This window comes from Monodon monoceros, unplaced genomic scaffold (assembly GCF_005190385.1).
Source record: "Monodon monoceros isolate NGI ecotype Baffin Bay Population unplaced genomic scaffold, NGI_Narwhal_1 Super_Scaffold_21, whole genome shotgun sequence".
NCBI classification, from domain to species: Eukaryota; Metazoa; Chordata; class Mammalia; order Artiodactyla; family Monodontidae; genus Monodon; species Monodon monoceros.
Window position 1 is genome coordinate 100,387,820 of NW_021703778.1, and position 26,907 is coordinate 100,414,726.

Consider the following 26,907-nt stretch of genomic DNA (forward strand, 5'->3'; position numbering starts at 1 on the left):
TATCATCATTCCCGGTTTGAGGGCATGTGAGTTTGATTTCTTTCTTTCCTTTTTTAAAATTGAAGTATAGTTGATTTACAGTGTTTCAGATGTACAGCAAAGTGATTCAGCTATATATATATTTATATATAATCTATATATATAAAGATATAAATATCTTCTATTTCAGATTCTTTTCCATTATAGGTTATTAAAAGATATTAAGTATAGTTCCCTGTGCTATACAGTAGGTCCTTATTGTTTATCTACTTTATATATAGTAGGGCATATCTGTTAATCCCATACTCCTAATTTATCCCTCCCCGAGTTTGATTTCTTACCACAGCGACTGCGTTTGATGCCAGCAGCTCCTGGGGGGACATTGCAGTGACATAAGCGACATTGGCAAAGACATACACAAATGTGACCAGTGGGATGGAGATGAAGATGGCTCTGGGAAGATTCCTGTAGAGGGAGAGGAGGTGAGAGGGGGGAAGGCCTGGCACCTGGGACCACCTGCCTCGTCATGGGGTCCAGGGAGTGCCTTCTGTCTTTCTGCACGAAGTTGTCCTTGCAGCCTTCTGCGATGCTCCCTCTCCCTGGGGGGTGGATTTTGTCTCCATATGGGCAGGATAATTGAAAGGAAATGAAACAGCTTAGGTTGGGAATATGCTCCATACCTGTTGATCTCTTCCTGACCAGAATCTCCACCCTGCATTCCCCCCTCTCCCCGAACACACACCTCAAGATACAAAGACCTGCCTGTCGTGAGACAGATGAGTAACATGCCTGGAATCCTCTCAGGGCACATTTCATTCTCTAAGGCAGTGGTGTTATCTCAGCACCATTTTTTTCAGCTTTTCACCTGCTCTGGCATAGTCACTGGATCATTTTTCTCCTGGTAGGGTGGGTGACAAATGGTCTAAGTTCCTGGGAAATGAACTGGCTCTTCAGGATAGACCAGGTCATGGTCAGAAGAGGACTGAGGGGAGAAGTAGGCACTGGACCTGTGGCTCCCTCTTTCCAGTGGCAGGTGCCATGGAGTTTGAAGGGGGAGAGGGAGAGCTGGGCTACTGCAACTCACTTGTAGGGATCGACAAGCTCCTCCGTCACGTAATTTAGAAAGTTCCAGCCCCCATAGGCAAAGGAGCCCTGAAGGAAAGCCAGCGCGATGAGGCCGATGTCAGGTTCTTGGAAATTCTCAAATGCGTTCTTTGGCTCCAGCCAGAAGTACTGTCCTGTGGGCACAGGGACAGGAGGCTGCTCAGAGAGACACGTCAGAACTCGGCAGCCCCCGGTCTCCAGTGAAGGCCACATATTGGAGAAGCGGGGCCGAAAGGAGCAGAGAAGTAGAGGTCTAGGACCCCCCAGGACATGGTAATGATGAGTCCAAATGGCGGCTCAGGTTCAAAGCACAGTTCTGAATGTCCCTTTTTTAAAAGGCAGAGTTCCTTGGAAAGAAAGGCCAGGGGAGGTTACTGGGCAGGGCAGGGTAAATTGGAACTGGCTTGCTGGGATTCGGAGATGCAGGATGGGAGTCACTGGCAATCTCCTGATCACCTTCCCTCATATCTAAGTTGGTACATTTTCATGGAGAAAGCACCAAGAACAACAAACACTCAAACATAAGCTTCTGTGACGCTATTATTAGCTCAAGCCTGTTCGGCTTTCTTTGTCAATATCCTCCTGTCTCTTCCTAAGGTGTGTGTTTGGTCTCCCCTTTCACGGCACAGATCTCCTGAAGACAGGGATTCTTCAGCGAGGAGCGTTTCAATGGCCTTCCCAGCCCTCAGCACAATCTCCTGCACACAGTGGGTCCTCAAGAAAGGCTGCTGGTTAAAGCTGTACTGAGATACTGAGTAGCTGACCGCACTTTACATCTTCATCCATAATCAAGGATTTGGACAGGAAATAACGAGATGAGAGTGATCAGGAGAAAGCATTGGGACCAGATTAGGAGGTCCCAATGAAGACTGGGTTGTCTTTATCTTCGAAAAGACAACCCAGTGATTTCTTTGAGTCTAAGTTCCCGAAAACAATGCAACCTGCTAATGAATTTAATCCAACGGATGAAAATAATTAGGCACGTTATACAGCAGAAGCTTAATTATGTTTCCTGGAGTCAAAATCCAGGCACCCCACACCGCCACCAGAGCTTGTGGGTGGGTGGGAGTTCTCCCTGTTTGTCATCTGACTTTCTCCGGGAGCCAGTGACACTGGGCAGAGTCTAGTGCTGCCACACGTCCCATGGAAACCAAATACAGGCTCGGGCTTGGAAAGGGCCAAATCCAATGGGGAATGTTGGCAGGGGCCCCAGGAATGTACAGCTCTCTCCTGTAGAGATTATGAGTAATTTTGAAACGTATAAAAAGCTCCTCTGTCTCCCATTTTAAGATATGGACAAGATAAAATATAAGATACAAAGAGCTTCCCTGGAGCTGGGACAAAAGGGCGATAGTATTCCAGAAATCTGGAATCTTTATCTACCTGTGCTGGAGCCATGAGATCAGCATGGGAGGACTGAACTCTGCACACCAGGGGGGCGTGCCCGGCTCCCGGCCACCATGGAGAAAATGGTTTCTCATCCCCTTTGTCAAGCAAGCGAAGAAGAAAAGTCATTCAAGGAGGGAACTGGGACATCTCAGGGTGTGCACACATCCAAAGACAGTGTGAGGTGTGTGTACACACAAGGGGTGGCAAGTTCTGATGACACCCACCTTTGCAGATCTGTACAACTCCCATGACGATGATCAGGCCCAGGGCCAGGAGCTTCCCAGCTGTGAAAACGTCTTGAACCCGGGTAGCCCACCGCACACTGGAGCAGTTGACCCATGTGAGGAGCACTGAAATGACAGACCCCCAAACATACCCTCAGGGCCATAAGGAGGCTACATGACCCCTCTGCACAGAAGTAGAAACGCTCCTTGTTCCTGATGATAAGACTGTAACGGGTAAGCCAAAAATGCCGCAAGCTCAGCCCCAGTGTCCAGAAACTTTGGCCAGGATAGTAGGTTGGGTTACAAATGGGGATTACGTGCCACAAATTAGAGCTTCGTCAGAACATGCCTTGCCCAGGGCTGGGAGCCAGAGTGAGCATGGAAGTGCAGGCACTGGCTTTGGGGAAAAATCAAGACTCTCATCAGGGCATGAGTGTGGGCTCTGTTTTCAAGATACTGTATGTTCAAGAGGAGCCCTGAGCAGCTGCTAGGGTCCTGGATGTCATCTTCCTGAACATGATTTTAGGTTTAGGGGAATCCTTTGTTACTTAGGTTTATCACGTTATAATTTACATTTAGTAAAATTCATTTTTCTAAGTGTATAGTTTGATGAGATTTGACAAATGTATTGTTTAATCACTACCACACTCTCTATACAGAACATTTCCAACACCCCAGAAAGTTCTCTTGTATATTGTACTCCGTTGAGGTCAGTCCCTTTCCCTTACCTCTGGAAACCACCAATTTGCTTTCTGTCCCTTTTCCAGAATGTCACATAAATGGAATCATACAGTATGTAGCCTTTTGTGTCTGGCCTATTTCACTTAACATGGTACTTCTGAGATCCATTCATGTTGCTATGTATATTAATAGTTCCTTTTTATTGTCAAGTAGTACTCCATTATATGAACGTATTATTAGTTTTCTATTCACCGGCTGATAGACATTTGGGTGGCTCCCAGTTTGGGGCTATTATAAATAAAGCTGCTATAAACACTTGCATAGAAGTCTTTGAGTGGATCATAGAGGTCTTTGAGGGGAGTTTTCATTTCTTTTGAGTAAATGCCCAGGAATGGGATCCTGGGTCATATGGTGAACATGTTTGACTTTCTAGGAAGTTGCCAGACTGTTTTCCAAAGTGGTTATGTCATTTTGCATTCCCACCAGCAACGCACAGTCCTGTTGCTCTGCATCCTTGCCAGCATTTGGTATTGCCAGCTTCAAAAGTCTGAGCATTCTAGGGACTTGCTTGGTGGTCCAATAGGTAAGACTCCACGTGCCCAATGCAGGGGGCCCAGTTTCAACCCCTGGTCGGGGAACTAGATCCCGCATGCATGCTGCAACTAAGAAGCCCACATGCCGCCACTAAGACCCAGTACATACAAAATAAAATAAATAAATAAATAAAAGATGTGATACATATATAAAATGGAATATTAAACAAAAAAAAGTCTGACCATTCTAAAGGATGTGTAGTGGTATTTCACTGAGGTTTTGGTTTGCATTTCCCTAGAGACTAATGCTGTTGAGCATGTTTTCATGGGCTTATTTGCCACCATCCCTATATCTTCTTTGGTGGCATGGAGGGCTTGGAGTCACAGGGCTCCCACAGAGACGCCAACAACATGGAACCTCCAAGGGCTGGCGGAGAGCTCAGAGGCTGAGCTGTAGGACAGTTTTACTGCCACACTCCTTAAGCAACTTATGGGAGACCAGGGGCTGTGGGAACCCAACTTCCTGGTGGTTACGAAGTACTTGAGAATGTGGGAAAAAAATTAAAATCCTCTTGCTTCCCTTTCCCCTGAAACAGTGACCAGGACACCCCCTAATCCTCCAAGGGTACAAGCCATACATGTAAAAGCACGAGACTCTCTCTCCTCAAGCCTCTAATCAGGCCTCTAACTTCATTTGAACAGCTGATCAAGTTATATCATTACCTTATCCTGAAACTGTACTTTTACTTTTCAAGTACTTTCCAACCTTACTTGATTCTGAGAACATTTCTGCAGGGTAAGGACCTGACATTATTATCCATCTGTAACCTTCCTCCCTGAGCTGTTTCTACCTGGCAAGCTCCTCAGCTTTCAAGATCCAGCTCAAATGTCACCTGATCCGTGAGTCTTTATTATTTTATTTATTCCTGACAAGGTGCCTGCCAGGTAAGATGTATCAGCCGCGTTTTGTAGGCAAGGAACAAAGTTCGCCCCTCCTTTCTACTCCCAGACCACCTTGTTAATAAGGTTGGCACTTATTTCTTTGTATTACAATTATCTGTTTCTTTCTCTCTGTCTCCTTGTAGACTAGGAGGGCGGGACTGTGACTTTTTCATATTTTTAACCCCAGGGCATATCACAGTAGTGCTTGCAAATAGTAGGTGCTCAACAAATACTTAATACTTGAGAAAGAAAATGCCACAATTCATCAGTCCTCCAATCTCATCTCAGTCTACACATTCTACGACACATACCAATCTCCCCAGGAAACTCCTCAGTTGGTTTCACAGAGTCAAAAGAGCAGCAGGAAGCATAACTTCAAGGGTAGGAACTCTTGACTCCTAGTGGAGGAGCTTTTATCCAAGACAGTGTCATAGAAGGAGAACCAAAACATGTTGTCAGAGGAAGGATTTCATATGCCTGAACGGGGAGAACATTTTGTAAATGTTCTGTATGGACCGAGATGTCCTGATAAATACACACTGGGTTTATCTTGCTCAATTCAATAAGGATTTCAGGATCACATGCCTGGTAACAATTCAACCTAAATCACTCCAAGCAACTGGGCCCGTAATCTCAATTTCTCTCTAGGGCCTCTGGGTACAAGGCCAGGCCCCTGGGACCCAGAAGTTCAAACAGATACAAACAATAATGACTAAAGGATACAGGAGACTGATCTATGAAAGGAAGGTTAGGAAACAACACCCTTGTGGCTCGAGGATAGGTAAGGATTACAGAATAAGGACCCAGATCATGATCTCATCATGCAGAGAAGAAAACCATCCTCACCAAGGGGAGGAGAGGGCAAGGGCGGGGAGGAGGAATGTGGTCGCCTTCCCGTGTGCTGGCACAGAAAACACAAAGGGACTTCATCCAGGCAGCCAGAAAGACTTCTCCACAGTGTTCCTGGGGGGATCGAGATGTTTGAGGAAGGGACAATTTGTCAAACTAACTTACTGTGGGTGTCTTCTGTCCTGCCTGAGCCTATACACACAAGAACCCAGCCCTTGACTAATCTTTGACCTTTAGCCTTTTCGGGGATCTTTCAGACATAAAAGAGATATCCTGAGACTAGGGTGGAGGAGACAGGCTGCCTGTGACACTTATCTCCTTGGACAACGGCTGCAGGCCCCGTCTGACCCTTTGCCCTGCAGTTGGGCGATCACAGCGTGTGACCGAGGGGTAAGAGGGTACTTTCAGTCTCCTGGTACCACAGGATAGCGTCCCTCACAGCAGGCTGAAACCCGAGCCTCCATCCGGAGAGGAAAGGTCAGTGAGTGAAGGCAACACTTGCCAAGCCCCTGCCCTGCTCAGGCGTCCTGCCTCTGTCTGTCTGTACCCAGTGCCCCTTCTGTTGCTGAGGGCTATGTCCCCACCCTCTTCCCAGCCAGATCTAGAGTTCTGCATGCTTGAGATACAGTGACCTCAGGGAAGCCACATGTAGATGGGGATCAGTGGCCACTGCAGTTTGAGATGTGAGGGTTTTCATCCAACCATCCATCCATCCAACCACCATCTATGAAGAGCCTACAAGTGCTAGATACTCTGGCGCGGGGAGTTATAAATAAGACACAAGTCCCTTCCTGTTCTCAGGAAGCTGACACTGTAAGAGGGGAGATGGATGAGCTAAAACATGATCACAAAGCAATACGGTGACAGTACAGCTCTTCACGGAAGCTGGCAGGCATCTGTGAGGAGTCCCTAGCCCAGCCCAGGGAAATCAGAGATGCTTCTTGTAGGTGGGGAAGACCTTAGCAATACAGAGGATTTTATAATTTGGGGCTAGCTGGACAAAATAAACAAGAAGGCATAAGACTCTGGTTCTTGTCCATTGTAATCTGGCCATGGGGGTGGTACAGCCCCATGGAATACCAGCCTTCTGTGTATTTCTTGGGCGTTTTCTCCTCTCTTTTTCCTTTTTTCTTTCTGTTTCCTGGTTTTAAAAAAAAGCTGGCGGGGGTGGTGGTGAAAAGTCTCATCTTCTCATCAAGAAGATGAGACTTCAAGAAGATGCTGAAGTCAGGGGTTGGTTACTTAATCTGCCCAGTTTGAAAAGCTTATTGTCAACGTAACGGGAGGGAGACAAAAAAATGAGGCAGGCAGGAGGGGGGGGACTCAGAACTCAGAAATCTCGTACCCTGCCCAGAGCCCAGGGCCTAGCAACTGCCAAGTAGGAGAGGTGGGCTCAACGCTCTCTGCCCTGGAAAGGCTGCAGAACTGGCAGAGATGCAGAGTCCTTGTCAGAGCCATGACAGTGCAGATCCTGTGGCTGACCTGGAACATGTCCACGGTGGAGAGGGTGGGTAAGTTCCCGCTCTCTAAGAGAGGGCACCCCTCACCCCACGTCAGCTCTGATCCCTGGGGAGTCATGAAGCCTCTCCTTCACTTCTCCCTCTGACAATGACACCAGAACTCATGGGACCTGTGGGAGGCAGAATAATCGCCATCCCAAAGATGTCAACATCCTATAATCCTGTGAATGTTACCTTATAAAAGGAATTTCACAAATGTGATTAAGGATCTTCAGGTGGGGAGGTTATCCTGGATTATCTGAGTGGGCCCAGTGTCTTCGCAAGAATCCTTATAACAGGGAGACAGGAAGGTCAGAGTTACAAAGGAAATGTGATGATGGAAAACAGAAGTCAGAAAGAGAGGAAGATTTGAGCGCTCGCTTCAGCAGCGCATATACTAAAATTGGAATGATACAGAGAAGATTAACATGGCCCCTGCGCAAGGATGACACGCAAATTCGTGAAGCGTTCCATAAGTTTACAGAAAACAAATTTATGGTTACCACAGGGGGGAAGGGGAGGAAGGCGGATAAATTAGGAGTTTGGGATTAACATATACACACTACTATATATAAAATAAACAATAAGGTCCTACTGTATAGCACAGGGAACTGTATTCAATATCTTTTGTTCAATATCTTGTAACAAACTATAATGGAAAAGAATCAGAAAACGTATCCATATAACTGAATCACTTTGCTATACACCAGAAACTAACACAACATTGTAAATGAACTATACTTCAATTAAAAAAGAGAGAGAGAGAGAGGGAGAGATTTGAAGATGCTATGCTGCTGGCTTTGAAGATGGAAACAGGGGCCATGAGCCTAAGAATATAGAGGGCCTCTAGAAGCTGGGAAAGGCAAGGATACAAGCAAAGGAGAGCCTCCAGAAGGGACACAGCCTTGTTGACACCTTGAGTTTAGGACTTCTGACCTCCAGAACTGTAAGGTTATAAATCTGTGTAGTTTTTGTTTTTTTGTTTTTTTAAAATAAATTTATCCATTTATTTATTTATTTTTGGCTGCATTGGGTCTTCGTTGTTGAGCGTGGGCTTTCTCTAGTTGTGGCGAGCTGGGGCTACTCTTTGATGCGGCGGTGCACGGGCTTCTCATTGTGGTGGCTTCTCTTGTTGCAGAGCACGGGCTCTAGGCACGCGGGCTTCAGTAGTTGTGGCACGCAGTCTCAGTAGTTGTGGCTCATGGGCTCTAGAGCGCAGGCTCAGTAGTTGTGGCTCACAGGCTTAGTTGTTCCATGGCATGTGGGATCTTCCCAGACCAGGGATCGAACCCGTGTCCCCTGCATTGGCAGGCAGATTCTTAACCACTGCGCCACCGGGGAAGTCCCAATTTGTGTAGTTTTAAGCCATTACGTTTATGGTAATTTGTTACAGCAGCAATAGGAAACAAATACAGGGCCAGACACCACACAGAAAGACCAGAAAGCAGGGGGCATACCCTTCAAGAGGAAAGTTTTTTAAAAGCAACCAGGCAGGGACTTCCCTGGTGGCGCAGTGATTGAGAATCCGCCTGCCAATGCAGGGTACACAGGTGCGAGCCCTGGTCTGGGAAGATCCCACATGCCGCGAAACAACTAAGCCCGTTTGCCACAACTACTGAGTCCACGTGCCACAACTATTGAAGCCCGCACGCCTAGAGCCTGTGCTCCGCAACAAGAGAAGCCACTGCAATGAGAAGTCTGCACACCACAACCAAGTGTAGCCCCCGCTCGCTGCAACTAGAGAAAGCCCACGCGCAGCAACGAAGACCTAATGCAGCCAAAAATAAGTAAATAAATAAAATAAATTTATTAAAAAAAAAAAAAAAGGCAACCAGGGAGCACACAAGGGACCCCAAAGGAGTGTGTGTCACAGGCCTTGCAGGACACCAAGTGGAGGGAAGGAGGGAGGAGCTCTAAGAGCGGGCAGCGAAAGTGAGGTCACCAATGTGCTGACCTGGTTGGCGAATTTCCACATCACATGCACCACATGACAGCATCCCAGCTCTTCCACACACCCAGATCCTATGGCTAGAGAGTCACTGCCTCCTCTTCCTCCCCTCGGTAACTCAATACAGTAGTAAACAGGCACGCCCTAGGGTAACTGTAGCTGTGCCTTTCCTCTCAGAAAAATTCAGGGCAAAAGACTCCCCATACCCCTCCTTCAACTAATCCCAGCTTCTCCTCCTGTCTCCTCCATAGTCCATACAACTTCAGGCCCATGTATGCAACCCAGATGCACAGACACCCACAGGCCCAAGAGTTACAAACCTCTTGCGAGGCAGGTGGAGTGCCGCAATGTTCACAGACATGAGTCCTTTGTTCTCTGCCCCCAGAGTTTTGTTGGTCTCCTAACTTTACAGACCAGAGGCTACAATCAAAGGTCATAAAAAGATATCATGATGGAAAGCCAAGAGATGAACAAACTCAGGAGTCCAGAGTCTGAGTTCATTCCTCCCAGCAGAGGGTAAAGAGTGGCCCCACTGTGTGCAATCTTGTCATGGATGACGCCCAGCGCTCTGCGGCTTCCCCAGGTGGAGTTCCCCCCACGGAGTGGGAGAGGTGAGGCACACGAGCTCCAAGGATTACGAATATTGGAAGGGAAGAATAGGAACAACATTTTGGGGGAAATTTTACCTTAAATTAATACATTAAAGACTATCGGTAAAAGAGGCAATTGAAAATCAGTCTCTCTAGTCCATTTTGAAACAGAACATCAGTGAGTCATTAGCATAAATAAATAAATCTTCCTTCAGAAAATTTTAAGGATGGATTAGGGGATTGTGGGGTTGGTCTTAAGTCCCTACAACCTTCACAGAACCAGGGCTGTGACTTTATCACTCTTTCCCTCACCTCTACCCAGCAACACCTGGCGGGTGGAGGACCACGTGGGTTTCTGGTGCCTTTTTCAAGTGCACAGCAAGCAAGTAGAGCTCAGAGCAGCTTGTATACGGAGTGAAGTGGTATCGGTGCAGGTGGGGTTGAGCAAATCGGAGGGAAGGAAGCAGAGATGGCTCCCTCGGAGGGACCTGGCAGCCTGGGCGGACTAAGAATCAGACAACTTAGAACTTAAAGAACCCAATGGCCATGATGCCCTTCCCGGCATGGTCACTTACTCTCTGGACGAGCCAGTAAAACTCTTTGAACCTCCCCTCCCTCTCTGTAAAATGGAAGTGTGGTCCATTTTAATCCCACGAGGATGCTCTGTAACCTGTGTACCGCTGTATAAAATGTTAAGTGGTTATTTTTATTGTTCATATGCTAAGAAACTAGAACTCAAAAAGAGGCCACGACTTGCTCGGGATAATGCTGACGACTGGCAGCAAAGCAGAGTGGATGGTAAAGGGGGCGGTTTGGAGGGTCTCAGAGACGCCGTATCACACATCAGGACCTATCCTGCACTGTTGCATTGCTTCTCCCTTCTTGCTTCCTCCTCTATCCCTGACCCTTTGCTTCAATTTCTCATCTGTTTCAGCCTTTTTCTCAGGAGGGTACTCATCCACAAATTACCTGCTCTGGGGTCCTTCAACCCAAGCTGTCTGAAAGTGTGGGCACAAAGGCGGATTAGGGGACTATGGGGCTGGTAAGCATAAGCCTGAGCCACTGAACCAGGAGCCCAGATGTTCAAGCTTGTCCCTGTGCCTTGGTCTCCACAAGAAAGTTGCACCACCCATTCTGCAGGACGGAATGCCCTACAGAAAGCAAGGAATGCTGTTGTTGCTGCGCCTGCTCTACCCCTCGGGCCCAGAGAAGAATGAAACTTCCCTATTCTTCTGCAGCCAATAGTGCACACAGCCATTAACAACACTCTGCTGGCCAGGGTGATCCTGAGGTCCTGTATCTGCCTGGCACACAGTAGGTGCTAACGCTTACTGAATAGAGGATGGATAGATGAACAAATCTAGTCAGAAAATACCAAGTGTGCACAGGAGCCATTGTTCTTCCCTAGGGAGTAAATATCAGGGTTTTTACATCGTGGGACAGCCCCATGAAGCGGGGAGGGCAAGTACCGGTGATGCTAGACAGAGTTGGGGGCAGGGTACATATCATGGCTTTTTCTCCTTCCCCCGAGAGAGCTCACAAAGCACAGGCTATCCCTCAGTGACCACTGGATGACCGTCTTCAGGTCCTCCCTTGCTTCTGGACACAAGACTTTGGCTGAATTGGGCTGGCAAAGGGTCATTTTGTGTCTTCATCAGAGGGCCAATGAACACTTTCCCACATGGGTCCCCAAACCAAACTCATTCTTTTTGCCAAGCCAGCTTCTGCTCCATGAACCACACTGGTCTGGTCTGATGGGTGAAAGTCAGGAAGGGGCCATTTGGATAGGGGGCTGGATTTTTATTTATTTACTTTTGGTTGTGTTGGGTCTTTGTTGCTGGGCACGGGCTTTCTCTAGTTGCAGCGAGCAGGGGCTACTCTTTGTTGCAGTGCGCGGGCTTCTCATTGTGGTGGCTTCTCGTTGCGGAGCATGGGCTCTAGGAGCACGGGCTTCAGTAGTTGTGGCATGCAGGCTCAGACGTTGTGGCTCACGGGCTCTAGAGCGCAGGCTCAGTAGTTGTGGTGCACGGGCTTAGTTGCTCTGCAGCATGTGGGATCTTCCCGCACCAGGGCTCAAACCCGTGTCCCCTGCATTGGCAGGCGGATTTTTAACCACTGCACCATCAGGGAAGCCCAGGGGGCTGGACTGATCGTTATAAGTGCTGATTAGAATGACCTGGTTGGGGCTCATTTGCAGACAGCTCTTGGTACTGGAGGGAGAGGTCTGCACCCTACTACCCAGAGGCACATTTCCAGCCTCATGGGCAGTCAGAGAGACCCAGAATCTCATCTTATATGTGAGTGAAGTAAGATCCCTGCTATCAGTGCCAAAGACAGGACTGCCCCCCTTGGGCCCCCTGCCCGCCCCCCCCACCAATTCCCAGTTGCTTGTTCTGCCACTACACCAGCCTTTCTTGTATCATATGCACATCACCCTTCTTTCCCTTCTCTCATTCCCACATCCTCTCTCTCCCTTGCTCCTGTCAGTGGTACCTACGGTCACCGCTGACAGTGCCACTAGGGGCTCTGAGTCTGTCACCTGAAGATGCTGGCCAGATTGCTTTCTGGGCAGCAGGAAGTAAGATGCCAGTGTGATAAAGGGGAACACTAGGATGGCTGCCCCTCAGGATCCAGGAGCGTTGTGTTCATCGCCCCGAGGGTTTTGGAAAATTATTTCCCACAAACAGACTTGCTTTTCTGCCTTGTGTCCCCTCCTCTGGTCCCTTATCAATGTCACCATCAGATTTCCCTCCAACTCCAGGAACTCCATTTGGATTTCTTGGTATTGCTGGCTCATTCCTAGAAGTAAACTGGAGGCAGATTGGAAAGGCTTGTTTTCCTTTAGCATTTCCAGAACCAGGGCTTTCTTTGTCTTTTCAGATAAGAGAAAACAGGCAGTTAAAATGCCCAGACTTGCCAAAGTCCATAAAGACAGATGGTGAAGAGGAGAGGAAAAGAGTGAGCATGAGAGACAACACGGGGGAGGAAGGAAAAGGAGGAATAATACACACCATTACGAGTGAGAGAGAGCGAGCTTGAGAGGAGCATAATAGAGAGAGAAGGCCAGGACAGAAAAAAGAAAGATGGAACGTATTAAAGCAGATAGCTGCTGAAAGGGAAGCTAGTGACGCCACTTGGTAGAAATCAGAACACCCTGTTCCTCTCCAGAGCTTCAAAATAAGCACCTTTCCGGGATGGAGTTTTCCCCAGCCCTCTGCAGCAGCCATAAATTTCACATGGGTCACGGGCCAGCCAGAAGCGCTGGTTTATTAGTCTCCCCTTTTGCTGGGGCATGCACTTCTCCGCCCTCTGCCATGCTCTGGCCAGCGCCCCCTGACTCCCTCCCTCTGGACCTGGAGCAAAAGGAGCCAGGTGATGCCCCTCCGACCAGTCCTCAGGGTGGTGCCTGCACCCAGCAGCGGGTGAGCTCGCCGCCTGCCTCGGTGGGTGTGGCAGCACTTGGCTCTGTGATAGGCTGAAGTCGGCTCCTTAGAAGGAACTGGGCACGTGTTTCTAATTGTGGAAAAGCTGCTTCCCTTAGCCTGCCTAACCTCAGCCGGTTCCAGATCTAGGAGGTAACCATTGCCGGCTGCCAGAAGGCACTGATAGGCAAAGAAAACACCGGAGCCCCATCTGAGTTCTAAGGCACACAATCCTGAGACTTGGATAAGGTTCCAGTTCTGCCCACACAGGCCAGCCTGAGCTATCTTTCCGCCTCATAGACCTCTGAGAGCCTGGGAGACATTTTTCACATGGGACCAGGAGCCGAGTTATAAAGTCTCAAGTCTCTGCCTACCCACAACAAAGGCTGGTATTATTGCATGAGTAAATAACTTGACTGGTGAAAGACAAGAAAATCAAAACAAAGAACAGCAAAGTCAAAGCAGCTCTTCCCTATAAACTAAGCCCTGATTCCAGCTCCTGTATGGTACACAGTGGGGCTTTGAAACAGATCTTACCTACCACACTACAGCAAGTTTTCCCTTCTCCAGCCCTTTTCATCTTGAAGCACTGGCAATATTTTAGAAATCTAAGAAGCCCCTCTAAGGAGAGATGTGCTGAACCTTTGGAAGGGCCTCTCTCCTCCAAGGACAAACAAGCAGCGGAGGAGGGGTGCACAGATGCTCGGCAGCTCTGGACATCCTGATTCATACAGCTCGACCTGGACACGTCCAGCTAAGCGCCTGCCCATGCTGCCCCACCCCCTTCCCTTCCCTTCCTGGCTCCCTCTTACCCTTCCTTCTTATCCTGATCCCTCCCTGCCAGTTGTTGGACCTGAAGTTTCCGCTGAATCACCATCCAGTGCTTAGTTCAGCCAAGAAGCCTGAACACCCAGCTCAGCGATTTCCAAGAGCTGAGTAATTCTTCAGCATTAGCTAAACATGGCTCCTGAGCTGGGGCGGGGGAGAAGAGAAAAACAGAAGACACAGGGAAAGCAGGGGAGACAGGACACAGCATGCTGTGCTACCTGGGGGAGCCCCCTTTAGTTCCTACTCATTACTTTTCAAGCCCAGGCCGAAAAAATTCCAGCTATCTCATGCCCCAATTCTCAGGGCCAAGAACAGTAACGAGCACATCATGGCCCTTGATAAATGTTTGCTGAATGAACAAAGTGCTGTGATTCTCATTTATATAAGGCTTCCCCAGGGTCCCAATCCCCTTCTGTTCCAGAGCAGGCTTTTGAGCAGCATCCTGGGGTAACCACCCTGAGGAAGTCTTCCAACCAAAGACCTGCTCAGCATCTCAGGGATTTGGAGAGGACGTGGAAGGCAGAAATAGAGAGAAAACATTGTTAACTGCTCACTACAAATGCTGGAGACAGTTAAGTAGAAACATATTTCATTTGAAACTTATTTAATTTTGATTTGTAGATCAACTAGATTTCTCTCTCTTAGTAGTCAATCAGGCGACACGGCCGGCTGATTCTACTTCTAATCCTTTCTTGTTTTTGTCACCTTGTAACTTCGTTTTTATTTTGGGCCACCACCTCTTTGGCCTGGAAAAATGCTTAGCCTGCTGACTTGCCTCCCTACTTCAAGTGTCACGGTCTTCTTCACTCAAATGTGAACCTAATCATGTTACTCCTCCGCAAAAACTCCTTTGGTGGCTCCTTGGATGAAGTCTGCTCTTCTCTGCATGATATGTAGAATCCTTTACGATCTGGCTCGTACTCGCCTCTTCTGCCTTACCTCCCGTCTCTCTCCTAGGCCTCACCCACACAAAAGTACTTGCTTTTCCCCAACGAGTCATTTCTTTCTTGACTCCAAGTCTTGCCTATGCTCTTCCCTCTACCTGGCTGTTCTACTGTATGCCCACCTGGAGACCGCCTACTTACCTTTCCAGACTCAGCTCAATCTGGGAACCTTCCCTAGCACTCCTGTCCCAGTCTGAAGCACCTTTCTCTGTGTGGTACATTCTTCTGTCATCACATTATGTTGTAATTATTTGTTTGTACACCCATCTTTTCACTGGCCTTTAATCTCTTTCAAGACTATAAATAATGCCTCACCTCCACTCAGTGTAGGAGCTCAGTATGGTAATTAACTGATGGATTTGCAGTTTCTTTTTTCCTTGGAAATCCATTTAAACAGGTGACCCTGATTTGGTCCATCTGCCAGAAACCCAATTGAGTGGATTTTGTATAACTGTACCCAATTCATGGCTGAAATTTTGAAATGGGACTATGGGGTTGCTGTGTCTGTTTGCGTGTTTGTATATGTCTATATACATGTGTTATAGATGTGTGGTATTTTCTACCTCCAAGCGGTATTGCCAAAATTAACTTGTAAAAGAGCTCCATTTAGTTGGCTTAAAGAAAATTAAGCAGAGGGACTTCTCTGGTGGCGCGGTGGTTAAGAATCCGCCTGCCAATGCAGGGGACACGGGTTTGATCCCTCATCTGGGAAGATCCCACATGCCGTGAAGCAACTAAGCCCGTGCGCCACAACTACTAAGCCTGTGCTCTAGAGCCCACGAGCCACAACTACTGAAGCCTGTGCGCCCTAGAGCCCGTGTGCCACAACTACTGAGTCCACATGCCACAACTACTGAAGCCCATGCACTCTAGGGCCTGCATGCCACAACTACTGAGCCCACGTGCTGCAACTACTGAAGCCCGCATGCCTAGGAGCTGAGCTCCACAAGGGAAGCCACCACAATGAGAAGCCCGCACACCGCAACAAAGAGTAGCCCCCGCTTGCCACAACTAGAGAAAGCCCGCGCGCAGCAACGAACACCCAACGCAGCCAAAAATAAATAAATAAATAAATTTTTAAAAAAAAGAAAAGAAAAATAGCTTGGCATGATGGTTGACTTTGTCTAATGCCTCAGGAAGTTTTCATGGGTAATCTAAACATTAATTGTTGGAAACAAGTAAATTAAATAAATGTAAATGGGATAACAGTTTTTAGGTGAACTCTTTAATAATTATTATATTTTATGGTATGTCCACTTAAAAATGGTTTCTCAAAATCTTTTAGTAATTTAAAACTTTGGAGTTTTGCTAAGTTAAATGATGGGGATTCACTGAATGTCTAGATCACTTCCAAATAAGATAAAATACTGAAACATTAACTGCTAAAGAAGTCTAAGTTTACCTACTTCTGTCTTATTATAGAAAAACTAAAGAAGTTTATATGTATTAAAAACATGTCTTGTACCACATTAAAAAAAAGCATTATGTTATGAGGAAATGTATGGTTTAGAAATTATGATATGCATTCATAAGTTCGCCAATCAAAAAAATACTGGTATGACAGTTTACAACTGCTTAACAAAGATGAAACAATTATCTTTTTTCTCCCTACCTGATGTCTCTAAAATTTGGAAACTCAGTGAGTATTCTTATTTTCATGGCAATATAGTTATTTGTATAAGTTCAGTAAGAATCTGTTCTCCTTATAACATGATACAATTAGAAATATTGGTTATGGGACTTCCCTGGTGGTCCAGTGTGTAAGACTCCGAGCTTCCAACACAGGGGGCCTGCGTTCGATTCCTGGTTGGGGTACTAGACCCCACATGCATGCCACAACTAAGAGTCCACATGCTGCAACTAAGGAGTCACATGCTGTAACTAAGAAGTCCGCATGCCACAACAAAGATCCCACGTGCTGCAACTAAGACCCAGCACAGCCAAAATAAATAAATAAATAAATATTTTTTTAAAAAAGAAATATTGGTTATATTACCAGGGCTTTGACTGGATTGTCATATTTGAGAGAGACATACATAGAACTAGATATGACCAGACAGCTTTAAAGAACTAAGGTTGACTTCATGGAGCCATAAAGCCCCTTGGAAAAACAACCTGGTACCTTGCCTTCAGGGATCCCAGCAGCTTTACCAGGTAAGTAAGGAAAGTTCCTTCCTTGCAGGCAAAAGAACCTCAAGATAATTTTGGGAACCTCAAGGAGAGAAAAATTCACCCGAATTCATAGGTATTACAGGTGAATCTAACGTCATGTCTTCAGTGTGGCTTCCTGGCCTCGAGGGGCAATTAAAAGTTCAATCTGGGGCTTCCCTGGTGGCGCAGTGGTTGAGAGTCTGCCTGCCAATGCAGGGGACACGGGTTCGTGCCCCGGTCCGGGAGGATCCCACATGCCGCAGAGCGGCTGGGCCCGTGAGCCGTGGCCGCTGAGCCTGCGCGTCCGGAGCCTGTGCTCCGCAACGGGAGAGGCCACAACAGTGAGAGGCCCGCGTACCGCAAAAAAAAAAAAAAAAAAAAAAAAAAGTTCAATCTGGCAATTCCTTATGAACAGTTCCAGCAAAGCATATTTTAAAAGGCCTGGACTTATGTAAATAATCAGGCCAAGTTTAATAAAATTAAATTTATTTTACAAACAAATGAGTCTTAATTTGGCCATCTTTGGTAAAGATGAAGGTGATTCTAGAGAGAGAGAAAAAATTATGTTTCAATAGAAACTGTAATACACGCTTATGGATATTAGATTCTAATTCTGTTAATCATCTTTGAGGTTTTGTTTTTCTACCTGTAAACTGGACTGGATCCTGCATTCTTCTAGTTTCCTCAAATATTTGGCTACAGCTCTCCAAGCTTACATTTTCAATTTTTCTCTCACTTTTGACTTGAAATTATTGAGAACTAAAGCTGTCCTTTTCTTGAAGCCCTACAAACTGTAACTGAACAACCTGATATAAACTTAAGCAAGATCAGCACAATAACCCACGTTTAGACAATCTTTGTGCCTATTGCTTTGTAAGCCACTCAGGAAGTTTACCTGAACACCAGATGACATCACAAGAGATTTCAAACTATAAAAGATGCTTTGAGCCTAACATCTAGAAATCTCAGCTGGCAACTCTCAGGACTCAGACACTGGGTTTATAATTTGCTTCAACCATTAACCTCTATTTTTCTTTGTCTCCACAGAAATGCCTCTTATTAAATACCTGATTGCTTATACCCTGTGGGCCTAACTTTGAGTGCCCACCTGCATCACCACCTCCTGAAATGAGTAACTGAAGTTGGACGAAGAGACTCGTTCGACGAGATATAAAGCAATCTATCAACTCAACTTTTTGACTGTGACAATTCTAGAAGAAGTTTTGAAGGCGAGACCGGAGGGGACCAAGATGTGCCTCCCCAAAATGTCTCTGGCATGCAGATTAGTTCAAGTTGAAAACAATCAAGGCCCAAAAGACTCAGGAAGAAATTTTGCCCCTCCCCCCAGCTGCCTAAAAAGAATTTAGATAGAGGACCTGTTCCTGGAGTAGTGCTATCACCAGAGATATCGGCAAAATGTGGGCTGGGTGGTGGGGAGATTAAAGATTAGAGTCCACTCTCTGTCCCATTGTCTCCACATGGCTCAGCAAACAGTTTTTACCAAACATTTGCTTTTCATTTTCATGTCAATTACCTTCCTCCCTTCCAAGTCCCAACATTCCCTTTTGTCTTTAGCTGAAGGTGGTATTTAAGGTGAGGGTTTTGACTATTTTGGCGAGTTACTCAGTTTTTCTGGGTCTCTTCTAGGTATAGTTGTTATTAAACTTTTGTTTGATTTTTTCTTGTTAATCTGTCTCATGTCAATTTAATTCTTAGACCAGCCAGAAGAACCTAGAAGGGTAGAGAAAAATTTCTTCCTTCTCAACAATACATACAAGGCTGATGAGACATGCACAGCACTCTTTGGGGACCAGGGGAGCGCAAGAAGACAACACTGTCCAGGTACCTGTGGTAATATGCTTAGTGCATGGGAATGAGACGTTTGGGCCTCGAGAATATGAAACCTCAAAGGAAAATGAACTGAGAGTAAGGGATTTAGAAGTTAGGAAGGACTGCTGAACACTCTGATGTCAAGGGATTAATTTGTAAGAGATCTGCAAAACAACACACACAGGTATCTACCAAATCATCATGCATCATGCATCTGGAAACTTCCTGAAGAGGAACTGCAAAGCAACTCAGGGTTAAAAGCAATACCTACAGTGAAATCCTTAACCTTCCAAATCACTCAAGGAAGGAGAAGAAATCTGAAGCCCTGGAAAACTAGCCTCTTCAGAATCATAGTAGAGAGATAGAAAACAAGATAAGAAGCTTTTTTTTTTTTTTTTTTGCTTGTGACATGCATGCAGGGTACTTCTTTCTCCTCAGGGCAAGAAAGGAGAAGGAGCTTCTTTTGTACAAGGCATTCTGGAAGAGGGGGACTTGAATGAGAAGAAAAGATTCTAATTCAGATGCTGGATGTGACCCCAGCCCCAAAAGAGAGGAAGGAGGTCGGGAGCTGCCCGGGTGAAAGGTGGCCCAGTCCCCAAGAGAGGGGGGACAAACAGAAGGAAAACCCATAGTTAGGGAGCAGGATATACAAATGGGGGACCCCAGAACACCTGGCACTCCTTCTGTGTCACTGGGACCACTTTGTTTATAAGTAGAAACTCAGGTAGTAGCCACAAGATGTGGCTAAAGGATAAAAGTGCAAGCTGCAGAAATAACTTGTCAAAATGTATGTCTAAATACCCAGATGTGTGTGCTGAGAGATGCATTTTACTTACAATTATTAGCATACCTATCCACTGTTACAAGGGCTCCTGGGCAGGGGAGAGGGGTAAAGATAAGAGGAAGCTTTCCTGGTCAACTCTCTTTATATATTACTTGACTCTTACTTAGAGAATATAGTCACTTACTTATGAAATAAGAAAGGAAGGAAGGAAGGGAGGGAGGGAGGGAGGGAGGGAGGAAGGGAGGGGAGGGGAGGGGGAGAGAGGGAGAGAGAGAGAGAGAGAGAGAGAGAGAGAGAAAGAAAAGAGAAATACCCAAGCAAATCACAAAAGGAAGGTACCAAAACCAAGTTCTAATCCCTCTCATTCCCCTGCTTCCTAACTCCCTCCTCCCACTAACATACTTGCTCTGGAGAAGGGAGAAAGGCTTTTCATTTAATTAAAATATAAAAGACTTTCTTTTTTTACTGCCTGGTGGCTAGGGGTATTCTGCTGACTCAGCAGTGAATAATCAGCTTTGACCTAAATAATAGAATAACTCAAAGTGGCAGCTGCAGTTGCATAAGCTGGAGCCAAATCTGCAGTTCCTTCTCTCTCGCTCTCCTCCCCGCTTCACTCCCTTCAGGCTATGAGAAGGCAAGCCAGTTACAGCAGGTTCTTTCTGCCTCTCCACCCGCATCCGGCCATTCCCACCATCACTTCTCATCCGATCTTTTCCAAAACTCTAGAGGGTCTTTGCGCAAGGAGTCACCTACCTAGGCTTGGCGGGTTTGGGGAATGCAAAGGAAGCCGTGGGGTCTAGTTGCCCGGGGAACTCTACCCTGTGGCCTGGTTTCTCTCCTAGGGGAGGACTGAACAGCCTCAGGGTTCTTGATTTATAGTTGGAGGGTGAGGGTAGCCTGTCGTCTGAGATACTTCAGCAGCATCAGCAGGAAAAAGGAAACTGTGTCTGTGGGCATGAGATGCTGAAACAGCAGTGGCCTGCACTCTGTGGTCCCCCTTCCTACCCCCATTAACCTATCTGATGGCAGAAACAGCCACTCCTCCTGTATTCCCATGCCCCCTTCCCCCTCCTCTCACCTCCTGCAGCTCCAGATCCAGCCAGCAAGCAAGGACCAAGTGACTATCCTCGTGACTACCCTCGGTGACTACACGACAGGATCACGAGGTGCCCAATGCTGTGCTAAGAATACTCTTGTCTTGGGCAATCCTTGCCACGGCACGTACAGCACACGCGAGATCTCAGCCTCATCTCACGAGAGGTGGGCCGGTGACCTGGCCAAGCACTGGCTGCACTTAGAAAGTGGTGCAGAGATGCAGGCTTGGGAAGCCCGGTTCTGGAGCCCACATCCCTCTGCCTCCAGATCCACGAGCAGGCCCAACCGGCACAAGGAGTACGCTCCGAACAAGTATGTTGGCTCCACAGTGCCACTTGCCTAGATGATGGGGTCTATCCCGGGGCTGCACACCACTGCCAATGAGGGCACACACCCCTCAGGTCCCACTCCAGCTCCTGGGTGGGCGAGTGACCCCTCCTTCCCCTTCCCACCAGCAGAACAGAAGGAAGTGTCAAGACCTGGGACAGAGTGTGACCAGGATGGTCACTGCCCTCAGCTAGGTGGATGTGTGTTGGAAGGTGTGGGAAGGCAGGGACTGAGCTGACTCTAGAAGTGGAGCCTCTGAAAAAGTCCAAATATTTACTTTAGAAATTAGTTTTTGGCTAAAAGGGACAACATACCCCAATCCATTGAGATCCCTGATTATCAGAGATTAAGTGTTGAGACTTCCTAGAAATACAGGTTGCCAAACTTCTCCATAAAGCCTCTCTAACCTATTCCAGCTCACAGAGATCTCTTCCCCTTTTCAGAATTTTTACTGCAATTGAATCCTAACCATGGAATCTGTCTATATGGCTTTTCTGCCTAGTTAGACAGAAAACTCATCAAGGGCGGGGACCATGGACATGCTGCTATTTGTTTTCTCCCAACTCACACCTTTACACTCTCCTCCCAGAGAGGTTTTGTTTTTGTTTTTGTTTTTTTCTGTTTTTTTTTTTTTTGCGGTAGGAGGGCCTCTCACTGTTGTGGCCTCTCCTGTTGCAGAGCACAGGCTCCGGACGCGCAGGCTTAGCAGCCATGGCTCACGGGCCCAGCCGCTCCACGGCATGTGGGATCTTCCCGGACCAGGGCACGAACTTGTGTCCCCTGCATCGGCAGGCGGACTCTCAACCACTGCGCCACCAGGGAAGCCCTCCCAGAGAGTTTTAAGATGTGAGCTGGCAGGTTGAGAGGCCAGAAAAGTCTTCCCACGAGAGGTAGGGAGTCTCCAGCGTGGTGTGTGCGCTGGAAAGAGAAGGTATCCCCTTGGCTAATTCACTTTCCTGGCTCCGTTTCCTTTTCTGCTCTAGGAAAGTTGTAAGACTGGCCCAGCTTGCCTTATGGATTTGTTGTGGGGCTCGGGTCAGACGATACAAGTGAAACTACTTTATATGATGTAAAGAACCCTGCCAGTGAAAATTACTGTGCCTGTGAACAGCTATCGATACTTAAGTTTCGAGGCTTCCCTGGTGGCGCAGTGGTTGAGAATCTGCCTGCTAATGCAGGGGACACAGGTTCGAGCCCTGGTCCGGGAAGACCCCACATGCTGCGGAGCAACTGGGCCCGTGAGCCACAATTACTGAGCCTGCGCGTCTGGAGCCTGTGCTCCGCAACAGGAGAGGCCGCGACAGTGAGAGGCCCGCGCACCGCGATGAAGAGGGGCCCCCGCTCGCTGCAACTAGAGAAAGCCCTCGCACAGAAACGAAGACCCAACACAGCAAAAATAAATAAGTAAATTAATAAACTCCTGCCCCCAACATCTTCTTAAAAAAAAAAAACACTTAAGTTTCTTTTTTTTTTTTTTTAAACACCAGATAATTATATATGGAATCCATTTGTCCACAGCATGCAAATTGGAAACTGAAAAGTAACAAGGAAGAAAAAAAAGGAGGGGAGGAAAGAAAGAGGGAGAGGAAGGAGAACCAGAGATGTGTAGACCACGAGGAAGGCTAGAGACGCCATCCTGAGAGCAAGGCCCAGATGGCACTTACATAAGCAGATGGCAGCCAGGAGGCGAAGGCCAGACTCTGGGGGGAAGCAGGTGGGGAAGAGCGGCTGCAGCACATAGTTGGAGAAGGTGAGGGCGATGACAGCCTGGTTGGTGGGGTAGATCACCAGCACAGCAATCCATAGCCTCAGGAACCTGGTGGGGGAATGGGACAGCGCTTGAGCCAAGACACCAAAAAAGACCCCCGCTCCCATCGCCTGGCTGGGCAGGGATTCAGAAGCCATCAGGGAAGCCCGGGCAAGTCACTGGGCAGTGTTAGGAGAGGCAGGTGGGCTAAAGGGGTGCGGTTCCTTTTTGTTTTCAGGGATGCTAAGGAACCCAGCCACTGCTCAAAGGAGACACCTAGCCCTCTGCAATGACGGTAAATTGGTTTAACGATGAGCTGTTTCAACTAGTACTGACACGTCTTGGTGTTCTTTCTCTCTCCCTGCTCCTTTCATCATTTCATCATCTCTTCTCTACCACTCTGGCCCCCAGCATCCACTGGTGGAAAAGAAAATTTGCAACCCCGGAATCTTCACAGTCAGGGCATGCTAAAGGTGTGGCCACTTAAGCAAGTGCCAAGGGGAGGCATCGGCTGGGGGTTTGTCCTCCATGCCCTTGGGCCCCTTGGTGAGGTTTGAGCTCCTCAGTAACAGGGCTGCAGGGGCTGAGGATATCAAGATCAGGGTCTGGAATCAGGGACACCGTTATCCTTGGTAACGTGAAAAGTACCCCGTACCTTAGTGGTCACTCTCATTTGTCAGGATAAAAGGGCTTTGTTTTTGTGATGTGCTTTCCCCTCGCATCTCCAGTCAGAGTTGTCATTTAGTTCTACTTGTTCTCACTCATAGAATCTTGCCCACTAAGGTCAACAGAGATTAAGGGAATTCCCTGGCGGTCCAGTGGTTAGGACCCCATGCTTTCACTGCCAAGGGCCCAGGTTCGATCCCTGGTCTGGGAACTAAGATCCCACAAGCTTCATGGCATAGCAAAAAAAAAGAAAAACAGAAAACAAAAAACCCTAAACAGAGATTAAAACTACAGCCTGGTTCCTCTGCCACTCTCAGGGGCATCAAGGGGACACAGGCTGAACTGGCAACCATGACTTAGAGGCAAAAGAGGAATCCCAAGCTCTAGCGCTCTTCGGCATGCTGGAAAGCCCTGGCCTTGGCTTCTGGGACCGCTCGGTCTCCTGCACATCCTCTTACCCAGCCAGTCCTCCGAAGATGTCCTTGACGTAGGAGTAGTCACCTCCAGATTTGGGGATGGTGACCCCGAGCTCAGCATAGCACAGGGCTCCCACAGCTGTGATGAGGCCTGTCATGATCCACACGATGAGAGCGAGGCCCACAGAGCCGGCATTCTCCAGCACACCTTTGGGTGAGACGAAGATTCCAGAGCCAATGATGTTCCCTGCAAGAGGCACCAAGGGTACCAGGGGAGACGGTACAGTCAGTACAGTTGGCAGGACCAGCACCTGCAGGGGTGCTCTCACCTTTGATCTGATGCAGTGCCTTGGGGATGCGCTAATCCCCTCCAGGCAGGTATGTCTAGCAATAATTCTCCTTAGAAGTAGGGGAAAGAGGAGCAGACACTGGACACGTAGAGATCAGGAACTTGGTCGGGTACTTTACATGCATCATTTAATCCTCAGGACAAGCCTATAGAGTCAGATACCATTTCTCCCATTTTACAGAGGAGGAAACTGAGTCTCAGAGATACCAAGTGTGTCGCCAAAGTCCACACAGTATTAAGTGGTGGTGCAGATTGAACAGACTGGGCTGAACGTAGTCCAGCCAAGGTGGTGACAAAGGCCTTACTTAAGGCTGGCTGGAAATGGAAGGGCTGGAAAAAATGGGCTGTTCTGAGACCGGCTGCCAGTAAGAAAACTTTAAAAATGAGCTGAAGGGTAATGCCTTTGGACAGATTGTGGTCACACCATGTGTCTGGGGTCTTCAAGACCCACGAGTATGAACAGCACTCCTGGAGGCTGGCCTCTACCCCAGACACACGGCCCCACCCTTGGTGCGGAGCATGAAATAGCCCTATCAGAACAGCCCTGGTAGTTTGGAAGTGGTCTGTCGGGGTGCAATATGTGCAAAGCCTCAGCACCATATTCTTCCAAAGGTCTTTCCCCTCCATTGTCCCATGTGCCCCTCACAACCACCTCATGGAATCAGGAGGAGGAGGAAGTACAGGCGTTTCTCTCTATTTTACAAACACAGAGACTAAGACACAGAGGGGTTAAGTGGCTTTCTCCAAATTCCACAGCTACTGGTAGGTAAAACTGGATCTAGAAGTCGGTCTGCTGTTGCTTAATCCAAGGGCTCTTTCCACTAATCCACTTCTGTGTGCAAGGGGATGGTCCGCTCCTGAGAGGTGACGCTGGCCCCAGGGACTGAATGTTGGCTACTAGGATGTGTGTGTTGGGCGGGGGAGGAGCAGAAGTGTGGAGGCAGCTCCTGACATGTTCCTTCCTAAGCTTTCCTTTGTTCACTTCTTATGAGTCCAGGGATAGTTGTTTTGAAAGCTCCCTCTTCGTGCCCCACCCTGCCAAACTAATGAGGGCCTCGGGGAAGAAGCAGAGACTAAATAGATCCAGGTCGAAATACAGAGCTGGGGGCCAGCTGAGGCCAGCTGGATTTGACAGTGTTCTGAGAACACCTCAAACTCCCACCATCTCTCTTTAGTGGTTTGGGGACCTCCCTGGCAGTCCGGTGGTTAGGACTCTGAGCTTCCACTGCAGGGGGCTCGGGTTCAATCCCTGGTCAGGGAACTAAGATCCGGCATGCTGCACGGCACGGCCAAAAAAAAAAGAATGCCCTCTCTCCAGTGGTTTGGAACAAGTTCTGGGCTGAGTGAGATGCAGAGTATACGATTTTATGCTCGAATTTCAAAAACTGACTTTCGGATCTCAACTACAACTCAACCTCAATCCAGTCCTGAAACTTTCACTTCTAAACCAAAATTCAGTCAAAGGGGAAGAGAAGAGAATATTCACATCCTAAAAGCAGTAATATTTCATTCTTTCGGGACGTAGAATATGCTGCCCCTTTTCAAACTAAAAAATTGCTGCATGAGATGAGTAACGAGAGAGGGAAGGGCCCAGGAGGATCATAAGAACAGCCAAGCGGTGAGACTGAAATCGGAGGGCCTGGGGCTACAGGTAGATTCCCATGGGAAGGAGGCACATTTATGTCTCCAACAGGCCTTCTTTCCCCTAGTGCTAACTCTATCCCAACAGAACAGGGCTACATATAGAAGTGAAGCTAAAAGAAACAATCCCTCATGTTCAAGTTTGTGATCTAAACATCAGGCAAAGAGAGATAGAAAAATGAGATCCCAGGTGCCACCAGTTCTTAAAGGCTTTTCCTTTTTTTGGTACTTTTATTTAAAGTCCTAGGCTTGGAATGAGAGGACACCTTTCAGCCCTCCTCTGTCCTCAACCTGTCCCCATGTGTGCTGTGCATGGATGTTGGGTCAGTGGGGACTAAAAGGGCCTCCTGGTAGCATCCCAGGACTCAGGACACAGTCACCCTGTCAACGGACCCTTCACCTGCCACACTAAACGTGAGATGGGATTGCTGATGGTGCTGAAAGGTAATAGTAAACTCCTTGCCTGGCAGGAATTTATCAGAAGAGTCATCTGTAGGGCATTTTAAAGCCAGACAAGAAGAGAGCAATAGAAGCTTATAAAACTAGCTCGAGGGGCTAGAAAAACAATCAATATGGGAGAAAAACAAGGTTTTGGCTTTGGTCTTTAAGGTGCCGAAAGGGTGGTGGGGAGATAGCTAGGCAGTTCTCAGAACCAGGAATGGCTGCTGCCACAGGGAAAAGGGCGGTGGATGTACTGAAAAGATTCCATCTTCTCAGGAATGAGGAATGTCAAAGTTCCACTAAGGTTCTTAGAAAACACCGCAGTGGAGATGAGTGAGCACTTCGGGTTCTCCTGCTTTCGTTCTGACATTTCCACAGTATGTGCCCCTCCCCATCACCCCAGGTGGAGGGTGGGAAGTGCAAGACCAACAGCCCTTTTCGAGGGTCTGACTACTTCCTGTCTCCACTGATTCTTGGATAACGTGTTCTTCCATGGAGCTGCCGTAGTAGATGGTGAAGGCTGGCACT

At 47.6% G+C, this 26,907-nt stretch overlaps 1 protein-coding gene and 1 non-coding gene across 3 annotated transcripts in view; one reads left to right on the forward strand and one right to left on the reverse strand.

Annotated features, from left to right (window-relative positions):
- SLC7A8 (solute carrier family 7 member 8) overlaps nucleotides 1–26,907 on the reverse strand; it is a 56,128-nt gene that overhangs the window by 12,301 nt on the left and 16,920 nt on the right. Inside the window, exons 2-6 of one of the 2 annotated variants that reach the window (XM_029239211.1) lie at nucleotides 23,991–24,195; nucleotides 22,784–22,935; nucleotides 2,697–2,822; nucleotides 1,064–1,217; nucleotides 321–444 (exon numbers count right to left, since the gene is read on the reverse strand). In XM_029239211.1, the coding sequence (XP_029095044.1) occupies nucleotides 321–444; nucleotides 1,064–1,217; nucleotides 2,697–2,822; nucleotides 22,784–22,935; nucleotides 23,991–24,195 (761 nt within the window). Of the gene's footprint in view, nucleotides 1–320; nucleotides 445–1,063; nucleotides 1,218–2,696; nucleotides 2,823–22,783; nucleotides 22,936–23,990; nucleotides 24,196–26,907 lie in introns of those variants that run through there. The other variant, XM_029239212.1, reaches the window with a different exon arrangement.
- On the forward strand, nucleotides 7,574–7,680 carry LOC114905461. The gene has a single exon (XR_003796285.1). It is a non-coding gene; the product is annotated as a U6 spliceosomal RNA (small nuclear RNA).